Consider the following 16,280-nt stretch of genomic DNA (forward strand, 5'->3'; position numbering starts at 1 on the left):
TGGAGGAATTTAGCAGGCTAGGAAGTATCTACTGTATGGAGAGGAATGAACAGTCAACATTTCGGGCCGAGTGCTTTCATCAGTCCTAAAACAATGACAGTTTATTGCTCTCCATTGATGCTGCCTAATTTGCTCAGCTCCTACAGCATTTCTTGTGTTATCTTGTGGTCATTTCTTATAAAAGATGAAAACCATTTAATCCACAGAAATAGTCTGCTTTTGGCCTGTTGGAAAAATATTGTTATTAATGATTTTAATTTCCTGACTTGCTATTACCCCCTTTTATATCCCACACACACTTGGTGTTCCTTACTGTGAAGTTAAAGTACAATACATTTTAAATGTTTCAACATTCCCTTATTGACATCATAATTCCTCCTATCTCAGCTTCCAGGGAATCCAAAATGACCTTCATTACTTCCTTTTCACTTATTTGCAGATTATCTGCATTTATATTTCTTACTAGCTTATGATAATGATTTCCACTTTTCATCATTTTTAGATCTTCCTTTGCTCCTCATCTTCAAGCCTTTTGATCATTAAAATCCTCATTTTATAACTGGAAAATCAATGTTGTTGATAAGTCATGATGGAATATGTTCCCTGTAAAGTTTTTATTTCTCAGCGGAACATAATTGTGTTGAGAATTTTCAAACATTTTTTAGATGTATACCATTCATCAATTACCCTAATTTCCCATTCCATGCTATCGACTTGTCCTTCACCTGCATATGCTTGGCTTAATTTAAGTTTAACACTCTAACCTCCCGCAATTCTGACTCAATGATCATTCCAAATGTTACTGATTCTTCATTGTGCCTTCATCTACCAAGTTCCTACTCTATAGAAATCCCATTTTCCATTTGAAAAACTCACTGCATATGCTGGAAATCTGAAACACAAAGTGTTGGAAAAATCCAGCAGGTCAGTTAGCATCTATGGAAAGACAAACAGTTAGTATTTCAGGTCTGTATCCCTACCGTTGACTTTGTCTTTCTACAGATGCTGTCTGACTTGCTAAGTTTTCCAGCATTTTCCATTTGTTCCTGTTTAGAGTTTCTTGCCTGGCTATCTCTTTTTCCTCCTTTAAGATGCTTTGATTTTAATAAAAAGCCTATGGTATTTCCTTGACCAAGGCATTTCACAAATTCCTGAACAATTTTTGAAGTACTGGAGTTCCAAAAAAATTTATTTCAGTGGTAACACTGCTCTGAAGTGCCTTGTTAACCAAGGCTTACATCAGTTGCTGTAAATACAATATTTTTATTTTCATATACATTAATTTTCCAACGGCGTCTTTGTCCAACTATGTTATGAAGGTAATTGCTGCTGCTTTTGTTGGTCATACATGAACCTTATTTAGGTGGTTTAACTTCCTCACTGGAACTGTAAATAGCAACTTCCCACATTCCCACTGCCAGAGCAAGAGCTCGTCTTTGCTTCCTCCTCCTACTCATTTTCTTGCCATCAGAAATTATATCAGCAAAACATGCTGAAAACCTCCACCAAACCTTAGTGATTCTTTATAATGTGAGATGCCATGCTGGCTCAAACGGTTGCTTCCTGCGGCAGCCACCATTTTATTCCTTGTGCTCTTTGACTCTCATTCCAAAGCAGTGGTTGTGTGTTCGTCATTTCCTTATAAGGCGAACATCCAAGCATTTCAGTGTCTGTCTGCCAGTAGCCAAGTGGTTTATTCCAGCTGAATAGTTATGATAGGCAGGCTCCAGAATACAGAGTTATGAAAATTCCCCAGCAGAACATAGAACAGAGAACAGTACTGCTCAGGAACAGGCCCTTCGGCCCACAATGTTGTGCCAGCTAAAAAGTGAATTAACAAAAAAAACAAAAACTCATCCCTCCTACCTACACAAGGTCCGTATCCCTCCATTTTCCTCATATTCATCTGCCTATCTAAACATCTGTCAAAAGTATTTGCCTTTACCACCATACCAGGCACCACTCTCTGAGTAAAATACTTCACCCTCACATCCCCCTTTGAACTTACTTTGCACCAGACTGTGGCAGTTAACAGTTTCTCTGCAGTTTACTATGTGACCAATTTTGATCCCAGCCAAATGCCCCAGGGTCTCTTCCTTCATCAAAGCCAAGACACGTTGGTCTTATTTGCATGCAGCCATCATGTGCAGTGCAGTGGTGGCATCTCATGCAGAAGCACACACATCACTGCTCACCCTCCTAAGAAACAAATTGTCTTTAAAATTAATGGGAATGTGGGAATGCTAATAGCTTAATTTTACTCTTGAAGAGCAAAGGAATAAAATATGCCTCATTGCATTTCCTAGCATTGCATGTTTTATCAACACAATGTACTTTATAACTCTGATCTTTGGTTATCAAGACATTTAACAATATTGAAAAATTCATGTCATTTTGTGTGCAAAGTACCTAAGTTCCTCTCACAAACTTTTAACTTTACAAAATTTCACTTTACAGTATGTTTTCCGGGTTAGCATTACTTTTATAAACCAAGGAACAGTTGTATTCGCGCACTTGCTGTATCAGAACTCCAGCATGGACATAATCAATGCATCTGATTTTCTGCACTAAAATTGACTGAAAAGTGGACTTAAGGGCACAAGACCCTCCTCAGTAATTTTCCACAATTGCTGCAGGCATCAGGAAAAAGCCAAGGCAAGCCTGTGTTTCATGTGGCCCATCCATTATGTGGACCAGATGTGAAACCTTTGTTCCTACCTGCCCATCTTCTCCCTTTCCATATGGCTGTTTGAAGAAACTTGGTCTTCATTGTTGATCCTCAGGAAATGATTGGGTTATGAAAGTCATTTGAAAGCAAAAGCACATTTTCCCTTTATTTTCCAAGGTAAGTCTTTATCCAGTTTCCTGACATAACAATGGATATACCCACCGTTGTATATCCACTCAATGGATATATCTTTCCTCATTCTGTATCCCTGCCATACCAAGACAGTGGAGATAAGTACAGCAATTGTTGATGTCATTGTAATTAGAGGATTCAACAGGGTGCTATGCAAAAGTGTATCAAAATGATGTTTGTTAATCATTCTGGGCCTGGTTGGAAAAAGGAGGCCTGTAACATGGTACCTCTTTTCCCTCTTGGATTTGGTTCCTGGTTTGTAGATCCATCCCACAGTAGACTTGGAGAAAGGGCCGGGGAGGGGAGGGGGTACATGGAGACCACAATCAGTGTGGATGCTTCCTTCTTGCTGACAGACAGCACAGATGCCCCTCAGGGATGTGTGCTCAACCCACAGTTCTGCTCTCTCTACATATCACTGGGTGACTTGGCACACCATGCTGATGTCATCACTGTCGTTGACAGAATCTCAGGTGTTGACAGGTGTAAGACAGATTGGTTGGTTAAGTGGTGTCACAACAACATTGTAAGCAAGACATTGTTATCATGTAATGCATTGCACTATTGTTGCAAAATTAACAAATTTCATGACATACAGCAGTGATATTAAACCTATATTCTGACTGGACTGATGGAGGTTGAGACCATGGAAGTGAGGGCTGCTGGAGCTTGTTAGGTGTGTGGCTGTGCTAATTTGACTGTTGCAAGCTTGTGCATGGCCCTCTCAAAATTCTTGGTGACTTTCTAAATTCCTTCCTAGTGGTTTGAATGGCATTGGAGTTGGAACTCCCATTACAACTCAAACTATTACAAGGTAACTCACCACCAGCAGATCTCAACTCTAAGCTGATATTCCACAGTACATAAAGTTTCCCCATCTAAGATGTGTCTGTTGGTGTCACTTCATTGCTCCTATATTGCCCAGTCAAAAATGGTTGGTGAAATGGAACTGAAAGAAAGGCACAGATATAGGATTATGGGCAGAAAACAGAGAAGCAAGTAAACTGTGCATGCAGCTGAGAAAAAAATTGTACTGAAGAATGTAGGGGCTCAGAAAATACAGATTAGCAAACAGCCATGCAGTTTCTTAAATGGTCTTGAATCTCTTGTGTCCACTCCAATAATGGCCACCAAAGACTTCTCAGGCGGTTAGACTCACAATTTTCCCACAGCTTTTGTGGTGCTGTTGGCATCAATCATGTGGAGAGGCATGGTAGCATTGTAGTTAGCATGATGCTATTACGGCTCGGGGAGTTTCAGGGTTCAGTGTTCAATTCTAGCACCATGTCTCTGTCTGTCCTCCCCATGCAACTCAGGGGTTTTCTCTGTCTCCTCCGGTTTCTCCCACAGTCCAAGGATGTCTGGGAGGGTTAATTGGTGATTGTAAATTGTCCCATTATTAAATTCAGGTTAACCAGGATTGTGGGGTAGTTGGGACAGCGTGGCTGGATGGGCCAGAAGGGCCTACTCCACACCGTGTCACCAAAAACAAACAAATAAATAAAGTACGTTTATCACATTTGTAAAATGATTGTGCTATTTACTATCAAATGTAACTAACTGGAAGGTGAGCGTATTGTCCTGAGGCTCAGAGTACTATCAAAGCAGGTGGAAGTAATCTTACTGAACTTGTACAAGTTCAGGAAACTTCTTACTGACACTATACCCACATCCTAAAGGCCTGATTCTTTGCATTTACCTGACTTGCTTTCTGCTCCCATTGTTGCTTGGCTATGTATATTGGCTTTCTACTTGGCTTTCCTTCCCTGTGTGAAGTCCAATAAGATCTCCAGAGGCAAATCAAGAGTCACAGAATCTATTAAATTTCAGAGTTCGGAGGAATGAGATCAACCACTTTCTCCAGCCAATAGCACCTTCTCTTTAAGAGGTGCAGACATTGTTTTTTATCCCAACTAGTTACATGTAATTTTGTGCTGGTGAGATGGAAAATTGGATCCCACATATGTATGCTAACTCAAACAATGAAGCTAGTGATGTTTGTTCAGTGAGTGTTGTCTGAGCCTCATAGCAGGTTAAACAGGCATGGATTTCCAACAAACTCCAACATCCAAAGATATATTATTTTCCTTTATCCTGCGAAATTTTTGAAGATTTATCTTCTACAAGGGAGATAAAATCTTTCCCATTATTTATTTTGGATAGGATAGTAGCAATCCTTGCAGCAACACTAAACATAGCTGAAAAATAATGTAATACGTTTGTCTTTTTTACTTCAATTTTTTTTGTACCAGTTGAAAATCAATTTGTTGACCGTAAATGTTCAACTGGCCCATAAATATAGACTAGCCGTGCACTGCTTGGTATGAGATAATGACAATGACAGAACAGGATCTACAACTTTTACCTCAGCACAGCCAAATAATCATATCCTATCATCAGGGAAACTGCCCAGTGTCTGCATCAAATTTCATAACGCCTCAAAAGAAACTTACTGGATGTTGGAATGAGAATTTCCAATCTCAGCTCTTGCAAATCAATCTTGGAGATGGTTAAACAGGTCACCTCATAAGCAACAAAAATGCAATCTGTTTTCTTGCTTTATGGAATTTTTATTCCATACATATACATGCATAGTAACAACATTGTTGAGAAATAATTTCTATCAGAAGTAGAACAATATTCATTTTATCACCAGTTGCAGCATTGGTACTCTTATTCAGATTTCATTGTCCCAAAATGACTTTTGTAATAGCAACTGCAACTATTAATTATAGTTCCAATAAAATACAGCAGAAGGGTTTCAACCACTGTTCAATACTGCTTCCAGTAACGTTGTTCATATTAAATTTTGCATTTTACAGCAAATGTTTCAAAAGTGAGACAAAAGCGTCAGCAAAGGAAAATACAGTACAGATACAAGAATGTTAGCAACTTCAATAAAACATACATACCTCAGTTTAAGAAAGTGGATAGGAACAAACTGCTACATATTTTTCATCTTAAGCAAAGCCTACTGATTACTGTATATGCTGTTATATAAGCTGCAATTTAGGACTGAAAATGTTATATTAAATATCAAATGAAATCTGAATACTTCTTTAGTAGTTCTTTAAGTCCTTCATATGTTCTGGTGTTTGCAGTCTCAAAATAAAACAACTTATATTCTGGCACATACAGGAAAATTGCAACAAATACAGGGATATTCGAATACACAAGTGCTTTACCTCACCAGTTTACCTACAAATGCTGTCTCTATGTATGTGACTCATACTCTCTCTACAGTGCACAAGAATAACTATACAATGTTCAAAACAAATTCAGTATAAACTTCAAATAAAATTGAAATTTAACTACAGCTATGAATACTGCTTGGAAAATAAATTAATTCTGGTGAAAAATAGTACTGGCATTTCACATTAATATCAAGACTTATGAACTGCATTATGAAGTGACAGACTAGCCTCAAGCTATTGAACTAAACAGCCATCCCTTGATTGTCCTGGTGTAAATTGTTCCGATGTAAATCAAGCAGCATTTTTAAAATTCTTTTCACATTTTTATACAAAGTGTGCATGACCAACACTATACTACAAACAGGTGCAGTGCATGGCAGCAGCTTTCATTTGACATGTTCTGCAGCATGTGACGAGCAGTAGAACTTCTTGTGGGTTATAAAGTTAGACAAGTTACTAAACTGAATGTCACACAGGCGGCAGTATTTCCCGCTGTTTGTTGACTGCACAGAACCACCTACGTTTTTTGAAGTGTGAACAGATTGCTCTTCTAACAAAGCTTTAGCTGTGGGTGGTGGGTTTTCATGTGGAATTACGGGAGACTCAGATACCCAAGAAGGAGATTTGTGGCCATCTGCTTGCTGGGAACTCAGAGATAAAGTATCCTGGTGTGGGTTGCTTGAGAATGATCTTTCATCTGGTTTTATCCCCCCATTGACTGCCGTCATTCCCCTGCTCTTAGGTATCAAGGAAGCAGGTTCTTTCTTCTGTGATGAGCACCCATTGGAAACAGGCTGGTCTTCAAGAAGATCACTTCTGTCTCGTGTGGCTTGCACCAGCTCATCTATTTCACTTCGTATGAAAACAGCTCCTGAGATGTAGTCAATTGGCTTAATCCCGTAATATGGAGATAATTGCTCACTCCCTGTCATCTTTTTGATTGCTCCAGGGTAAAGGCAATGTGGATAGACCACATTCTTGTTTTCTTCTTTAGCGGAAGCGAGCTGAGCTGCCTCACTGAAGGTTTTCAGACCATAGAGGGTTCCCAACTGCGGAGGTAATATATTTCCATTTGGGGAGACCAGTTTTGAATTTTCGTTTTTCTCACACTTCACTGTATTTCTTTCATTGCTGACCTCAGGGCTGACCGTTTCCATTTTCATTAAAGCACTATCCTTCTGCAACTCATGAAACTTCAACTGCTCTAAATGGCCTGCTTCTGCACGAGAGACACTCATACCTGGGCAAAAATTTTGCTTGTGTGCAAGGTAACTCTCTACTTTGTTAAAACTAATCTTGCACACTGTACATTCATGGTAGTCCAAAAGTCTCTTAGGAGAACAGCTTGCCTTCTCGGTTTGAGGTGAACACTTTTTGCTTAAATCCATAGGGAGATCTAGGTCCATACTGGCAACAACTGACTGCGTTGCACCACACTTAGCAGAGGGTAAGAGAGAAGTAAGGGTTCTAGTTCCCGTGATGGAGGGCTCCATTTGCTTTCCAAGAAACATTTCACACCGCCGGTGGGAGTTCTCAGCTAGATTTTCCAGTGATTCCTGAGAAGACGTTCCAGGGCTACCCATGGCCGACACGCTGAAAAAAGCTTGCTGGACCATCTGTGACCTTTGCTCCTGTTCTGGGTGCGACATCTCATACATCTTCCGCCGCTTGCGACTGCGTATGGTCCTTTGCATCGCTGGTACTTTGTTTGCCGCCATTCGCTTCATCGGCGGATCATGTCGCGAGGCGCAGTAGTACTGTTTGTGCACGGCATACGTTTCATGCCTGCTAAAAGTTATATTACAGGCTTCACATGTAGTCTTATTTGGATCATTAGCTGCATCCAATACAGGAGTGCTGGGATTCTTCACATCCTTCAGCTTTCCATCATATTGTTCATCATTGCTGCTGGCTGATGGTTCCTTCTTCAACTGCATGCAATGATCTTTCTCTGAGCTTTTCCCATCAGGCCCTGCTACATCCAGGACTACAGAGGAGTTGATACTGGATGACTGAAGAAGTGGATTTTCTGGATTGGGTGCGTTACAAACAGCATTGTGAATGCTAATGGGGCTGGGTCCACTGCTGGGACTTATTGCCTCTGGTATCTTCTCATTAGTGCTGGCAAAGTCCGGCGACTTGACTACATGCTGCCATCGTGTACTACAGTAATGTTTCTTGTGGATCAAATAATTATCCAAGTTATTGAATGTAATATTGCATTCAAAGCAAATGGCCCCCTTTGGTACAAGTGGACTGTAAATAACAGGTGGATAGTTGCTTCCGCCTTGTCTTAATCTGCGGTGCACCAGTTCAGACATTTTAGCTAAGATCTCTGAAGCTTGAGGAACCATGGATATATCCTGGGAGAGAGCAAACTGAGACAGAAAGGGGCCCATTGGGACAGTGGATCCTATGTTAGGTTGAATTGGAGAGGAAGCGAGTCGCGGGCTGGATGGCTCTGATTTGATTCTGGCAAAAGGAAAATTCTGTCTGTTTCCTGCTGGCTGGGCTTCAATCTTCTGATGTGTTACACCCATCTGTGCATTTTTCTCTATCTTTTCACCCTCAGTGTCAGAGCATATTTCCTTACTCTGGCTGACCCCTGGGCTCAACGGAACTTCCTGCCTGCTTGCTACATCTGCTGCTATCGACTGGAAGGTGTCCTCATTGTCAAGAGGCAAGTGTTCATTTTCACTTTCCCTTTGCAGCTTCCTGCTTTGACTGTGATGAAGCTCCTGGTGTTGCAGAAGCTTCCTGTGGCTTTGGAAACCAAAGTGGCAATGATTGCACTTGAAGGCAGCTGGTGTGAGGTGAGTGAGTACGTGATGTTGGAAGCTCAGCACATTGTCTGTCATGTACTCACAGATGGTACACTTCAGGCTGGCACCAGCAGAAAGACAATCTTCAAACCTCAGACCTGTACAGAGAGAAAACAGTTTCACTGTTGTGTTTCCATTAGTTTGATAACAGTTTGGCAACAGAAATCTGTTGTCTATTTTAATCCATTCTTATTAACCTCCATTGAGTATGAGTTTTACCATACTTGAAAAAATAACTTACACTGTAAATCATTTAGTAGATAAAGCGCATGAAAGCATGGTCTTTTACAGAACTATGAACAGGAGGGTTACTAAAGAGAATAAATATTGCTGGAAGAATGCAGATTTAAAGAGGCTAAAAATAACCTTAGCAATTTTATTAGTTAAACTTTTTAGATGATTTTTCTCTGTCCACTATTATAACACAATTGAATAAAATTCTCAAAATAAATGAGTTAATATCACTACTTAAACAGCAAATAACACAATGTCAAACACATTGAAAAATAATGCATTGAAATTCATACTATAATACTGCTTTTGTAAATTTTATTTGCTACTGTACATCTCTGACAATCTCTAAAGTATTTTAGATATATTTAAACATTAAACCATAAATAATGTAAGAGATTTGACACCCTCTGCTCTATACAATCATATCAGAATGGGTTTGTGTGACATACCAGAGGAAATGACCATTAAAATTCCCCTGAGCACAGTGTAGATCCTTCTGCAGGGCCAAAAAAAATAAACTGCTTATGAAAATCTGCACTGACATGCACTTTGTGGGGCAATCATGCTGACTGGTGCACATCTCTTGTCCTTAAAGAGATCTTAAAATATATCAGTGGCAACAGCTTTTCCCGCTGCACACAATAACAATTTCTGTAAAGGAGCTGCATGCAACAGTTGAAACTAACACACATCAGGCCTGCACCTTTTAAAAGGGGAAGTCAGCAATCAAGCAATGACCAAAGTCCTTTTAAAACATGGATTTCACACATTGGTACAACCACCATTTACTATCCATTCTCAATTGACCTGAAGTGAGTGTTGCATCAGGGGGCAGGTAAAAATAAAGCAGATTACTGAATCTGGAGGGACATGTAGGCAAGATAAAGTAATAATGACAGATTTCTGTTAGAGGGCTATGGGTAAGCCTAGGTAGTTCTAAGGTAAGAACATGTTTGGCACAGCTTTGTGGGCCAAAGGGCCTGCATTGTGCTGTAGGTTTTCTATGTTTCTATGAAACTAATTGAAAGGAAAACACAACTGGGATGAAGGTGTCTACTTGGTTTTACTTTTTAGCAAGGTGTGCACATATAACATACTGGCGTAATGACATTTTACATTCACATGTTTCTTACATATCATCTGTAATGAATTATATAAACAAACAAGAATGCTTAATCAAACAATCTATCTACAATATGATGTAAATAATATTAACTATGTGACCCTCCTCCCGGCTTAGCTATAAGCTCCAATTCAATATAGAATGAACCTCAACTCTATATGTAGGACACTATATACAAACATCCACAGCAGAGTAAGTTTTAAATTCAGGTTTGAAGGTTTAATTGCTACGGAGGATTTCTTACTCGCGTCTTTCCTGATAACCACACTACATGGCAGGTAACAATCTTAGGTTCTGGGACAGCAGGAAGTGGTTCTGACTGCTCCAGACACCTTTCTTCTCTAATAATTAACTCTGTTCTCCTCAACTGATTGATGTGTTATCTTCAAATGACATCTGACATCATCTCCGCTGCGTAGGAGAGTGGTCCAGTTCTGTCCTTAATCTTTCCAAGTACCCACTTTTGATCACCTGGGCAGTCCATTGCAAGGACTGCTTGTCCAGGAATGAAACATTGAACCTCTTTATTTGAGGAGCTTTCAATTTGTCTCAGCTGTTTCTCCTGCATGCCCCTTCTGAGATTTGGCTTGAGGAGATCCAAGTGTGAATGCAAGGACTGACCCAGGAACAGCATACCTGTGAGTCATTGGTTGGGTAGTGTACTGCACGGAGGAAATTGTCAAGCTTCTGACTCAGTGTCAGTGTAGTACACTCTGCTGACATTGTTCGCAGTGCATTTTTTAGACTCTGGACAAACTTTTCCGCCAAGCCATCTGTAGTTCAGTGGTGTGGTGTTGATGCAATATGAGTTATTTAATTTATTTTCGGGGATGACTGAAACTGTTCCTCAACAAACTGTGGTCCATTGTCACTGACTAATTGTTCTGAAACACCAGTCCTTGAGAAAACATCTCTCAACACATCAAAATTGTGCAAGGCTCTACTGGAAGCTATTGGGAACACTTCTGGCCACTTTGTAACTGTATCCATGAATGGTCCAGCAAAATCCACATGAATCCTCTGCCAGGGCAATGCAGATCATTCCCAAGGATGGAGAGGGGCTGTTCTTGGCATCTTCTGGACGTGTTGGCATCCGAAACAGTGTTTGGCAAGCGCATGATCTGCTGATTTATCCCAAACCTCTAGTCAAAGCATCCAGACAATGCTTTCATTTTGACCATGCATGTAGCTCCTCCAACACTTTAGCTCTCAGCCTGCATGGTACAACATCTCTTAATCCCCACATAAGGCAACCCTTTGTCAAGGGCAAGTTCATACTGACACTGGTAAAAATGGGGAAACTGGAGTTTCTGTGCACATTCTAGCTATTTTGGATTGCCATGTACACCTGAGACAGTGTGGAGTATTTTCTGCATTCTCTTTGGATCATCTCTGCCGTAGCAGACATGTTTGATTTGTATTAGGGAGAATACATCAAAAGGAGTGTCCTCTTTTATAAATTTTTCAGGTACAGTATATCCTTTACCAAGGGTAAATGGACAATATATCAGTATTTCCATGATTAATTGCCCTCTTGAATTTGATCTTGTAATTTTGTCCTCCAAGAAACAAAGTCCATCTCTGCATTTGTGCTGCTGTGATTAGTGGAACACCTTTCTGTGGATTGAAAATCAACACCAGTGGTTGATGATCAGTAATGAGGGTAACTCTCTCCCATACAAGTAATGGTTGAAATGTTTTACACCTCAAACCAGCCTTTCTGTCAATCTGTGTGTAAATTTTCTCTGTAGCGGTAAGGAACTTGATAAAAAGGGCAGTCATTTACATCACTCATAACATGACTGTTACAGGCTAGCTTCACTGAATGATATGGATCATCATGTGAGTAGTGTCTGATGTTATCATTTTGTCTTTTGGAAAGCCACTTTACACTGCTTCATCCATTGTCATTTCTCCCCAACAAGTTGATGGGATGTAGCACAGTATCCAGGTTTGGCAGGGTGTAGTATATATTGGCACATATGGCATAGTGAATGACAAATCTTAAAAAGGACCACAACTGTGACAGGTCCTTTAGATCTGGAACAACCACCAGCTCACTGGTGTTATCCTTGTGTCAATGGTGTGGCTACACAGTGCTCTGAGTCCAAAATCTTCTAATCTTTTTAACACCATCTTGAGATTTTGAAGATGTCCCCTGTCATCCTTACCAAAAGCAATGTTGTTTTCTAGGTAACACTGAGTGTAACACAGCTTAGCAGCACCTGGCCCGCAGATTTCTGCCAGAGTGCAGGTGCAGATGATACTTCAAAAATAAGCCGATTATAGCAATAAAGCTCTTCATGAGTGTTTATGTTGAGAAACACTTTGGACTCCCCTTCCATCTCAACTTGCAGGTCTCAGCTAAGTCCACTTTGCTGATAGGTTTCATTCCAGAAAGGTTTGCAAAAGATATCCTCAATCCTGGGCTGAAGGTATCGATCTACTTTCAGTACTAGGTTGAAAATGACCTTAAAATCACCGTAGATATTGACAGACTAATCTTTTTTGGCTACTGAGACCACTGGCTTTGCCTATGGTCTCCACTCAACCTTGCGAAGAACTATTTCAGCCTCCATGCTAATTTATCATGGATGGTACAAGGAACCAGACAGGCTTTGTAAAACTTGGCAGTGATATTTTCATTTTAACACTATTTTACCCTTGATATGTTTGAGTTCTCCAATCTCATCCTTGAACACTGCTGTGGCATCATCCAGTATCTTTCTTAATTTGCTTTCAGTTGACTATTACAGGGGATGTCACATGTAAATGGTGGATGGATCTCCGATCAAGTTGCAGTTGTCACAATCACTCATGGCCCCACAAAACTGGCTCTCCTATTTTTACCACATGTGGCTTGTTGGTTGCTGCTACAAATTCACTGTTTCAAATGTCATTCCCAAAGGAGTTATTTTTTCTCTACTATAAGTTCTTAGTTTGATATTTTCAGGCTTCATTTCAATATCTTTAAAATGTCATTCAAACTCATTTTGTGGAATGATTGAAACAACTGAGCCAGTGTCCTATTCCATTTTAATTAATCTGCCATTCATTTTGGGTGTAAGTGTAAGCCACGTTGCTTGTCTATTGTTAGTTTTCACATTATACATCTCAATGCTCCCCAGTTCTGATTCACTCTCATCATTATCAGATTTTTCATCAACAACATGCAGATTAGTGCTTGCTTTGAAACTGCAACATGATTTTTTATCTTCCCTGTGTAGTCCATTTATTTTTGTCTGCCTGACATGCTCTTTGTATATGTGTATGTTGAATCCCTGCCACAATTTTGTTTGGCCAGCCAGGTTTCTGTTTAGACATTGTGATTTTGTTCACGCTCACTTCATTCCTGACTGCAACTCAAATGGGTCTCTAGTTGGCATTTTCATTGATACAATGATTTCAACTGCCCTTTTAAATGTGAGTTGTGCTTCAGATAGGAGAAGTATCTTAACATTCTACAAGGTTTCACAAACTAAATGATCTCTCAGGGCAACACTGAAATGATAATACTCAGAAAACTTCTTCAATTCTGCCACATACATTGAAGTGGGCCGCCCTTCCTCTTGATTCCACTTATGAAACCTAAAGCATTCTATAGTCAACAATGATTTTGGTTCTAAATAATCCTGCATTAAATTCAGGATATCAGCAAAACTCATTTTGGCTGGTTTAGTTGGAGCAGTTAAAGTTCTAAGCAAACTGTATTCTTTTCCACCAATTAAACTCAATAATACTGGTGCTCACTTTTCATTGGCTATTTAATTTGCTTCAAAATACTGCTCAATTCATTCAATATACATAATCCAGTTATCCATGTACAATCAAACATATGTATTTTTCTGATATTTCTGCTTTTTAAAAAAATATTATTATCACGTGGTACTCACTGTTTATGAACCTGTGGCCATACCCATTATTTGTTAACTTAGTTTGTTTTCTGGCTTTTTAAAAATTCGACTGTCTTTTTCTCCTCTCTTCCAAAGAAAAAAGGATGTGCTGTGTTTCAACAGGTCAGTGGTTTGTTTTAAAACTACCACATTGCACTGTTGGGTTTTGTAACTCCAAAAACTAATTGAATGAAAACACACAGGAGCCAGCAGATACTCATGTAGTTAGTTTCACTTTAGTGAAGTACTCACACATGACTTGGTGGCATAATGACATATATCATTCATGAACTTCTTGCATATTATCTATAAAGAATTATGAATGCACAAACAACACATTTATATTACTCGTGTTACTGAAATATTAAATAGACTACATATTCCTTTAGTGAAGTTCAAAGTTAATTTATTATCTTAGTACGTACAGATATGTCATCATATTTTCTTGCAGGCATTTACAGTAGATACAAAGAAACATTAAAAACAAAACTACACACAAAGTTGGACAATCAATGTGGAAAAGAAGACAAACTGTGCAAATACAAAAAAAATTAAAAATAAATAGTTAATAAATAATATTGAGAATGTGAGTTGTAGAGCACTTGAAAGTGAGTCCATTGATTGTGGAATCAGTTCAATGTCGAGATGAGTTAAGTTATCCATGTTGGTTCAGAAGCCTAATGGTTGAAGGTTAAAACTGTTCCTGAATCTGGTGGTGTGGGACCAAAGGCTTCCGAATCTCCTTCCTGATGGCAGCAATAAGAATAAAACATGGCTTGGATGGTGGGGGTCTTCAATGATAGATGCTGCTTTCTTGTGGTATTGTACCTTATAGATGTGCTCAGTGATGAGGAGGCTTTTTTCCTGTGAAGCCAGATTTTTTTTTACAATAATCAAATAACTTCAGTCAGTACAACTGAGATCTTTGTTTTTATGCCATACTAATTATTTCAATATAAACTTTTGTGTCCAACATTGTCCAGATTGTTAGACTTCCTTGCTAAAGGATATCTCATACCTTAAGTATTCTTGCAGCTATTCACTCACAGCTGATGGCTCATAAATGTACATTGTAACATACTATCGTTCTCCCCTCTCTTGCAAGAGAGGGCACAGTCTTAAGGTGTTTAGAAGTGGGTACAGTGGAGATGTCGGGTAAGTTTTTTATGCAGAGAATGGTGAGTGTGTGGAATGGGCTGGCAGTGATGGTGGAGGAGGTGGATATGATAGGGTCTTTTATGAGACTCTTGGATAGGTACATGGAGCTTGGAAAAATAGAGGGCTAAGGCTAACCCTAGGTAATTTCTAAGTAAGTACATGTTCGGTACAGCATTGTGGGCTGAAGGGCCTGTATTGTGCTGTAGGTTTCCTATAAGACAGTTGGACCTGTGTCAGGGAAAGCTGCACTCTGTGGTTCACTAGTCATGTGTGCTGCAATCAGGCTGGGGAATAGCACAGCTCTGTACTAGCTCCTAAAGGGCAAAAAATAACATGTACACTAGTTCTGCTTGATGACTGTGTTAGAATAGACTAGTCAGCCTGGCTTGGCTGAAACGCTTACGAGATAAATTGAAAGACTGATGGGGTGGGGACGATGTCATGCTGCAAGTTTGAAAGTGACTTCATGTAGAACCCGGAAGTTGGTCTTTCTAGTAAAAAATGGGTGGGCATCTCCATATCAACACTATGCTTGGCATAATGTGCAAAACTTAGAACCATCATTTCAACATGGGCAGAAAACACTCATAGCATGAGTGATACACTAGAAATTGTGTGATACAGGTGGGGGCAGGCGTGATGGAGTACTAAAGGGTGATTCACTGACTGTTGTAGGGTTTGGACAACCCAGAAATGTTTGAGATGCTGATTCACTTTGTTCTGGTTTTCATGGTTTATCTCAAGCAATAATGAGATGATTCCCCAAAACCTAAAAGTGATGTAATCCCAAGTTTACAACCCAGGGATGTATGAGTAGGTTTTGGGGTTTACTATATTTTTAACCCCCACAGAAATTCATCACAGAGTAATGCATCATTATGTGTTCAAATTCACATTGTAGAAGATTTTGGCAGACAAGCTGCCAAAGATCCATTTGTGTTTTCATCTACAGTTAGCCCTCTTTATCTGTGATGGATTGGTTCCGGGACTCCCTGC

The 16,280-nt window shown here is 39.6% G+C and overlaps 1 protein-coding gene across 1 annotated transcript in view; it reads right to left on the reverse strand.

Annotated features, from left to right (window-relative positions):
- Positions 1–6,440: 6,440 nt before the first annotated feature.
- zfpm2a (zinc finger protein, FOG family member 2a) overlaps positions 6,441–16,280 on the reverse strand; it is a 730,484-nt gene continuing 720,644 nt past the window's right edge. Inside the window, exon 7 of the mRNA XM_059984624.1 lies at positions 6,441–8,974. Coding sequence (XP_059840607.1) covers positions 6,441–8,974 — 2,534 coding nt within the window. The remainder of the gene's footprint in view (positions 8,975–16,280) is intronic.

Source organism: Hypanus sabinus, chromosome 1 (assembly GCF_030144855.1).
Source record: "Hypanus sabinus isolate sHypSab1 chromosome 1, sHypSab1.hap1, whole genome shotgun sequence".
NCBI lineage: Eukaryota > Metazoa > Chordata > Chondrichthyes > Myliobatiformes > Dasyatidae > Hypanus > Hypanus sabinus.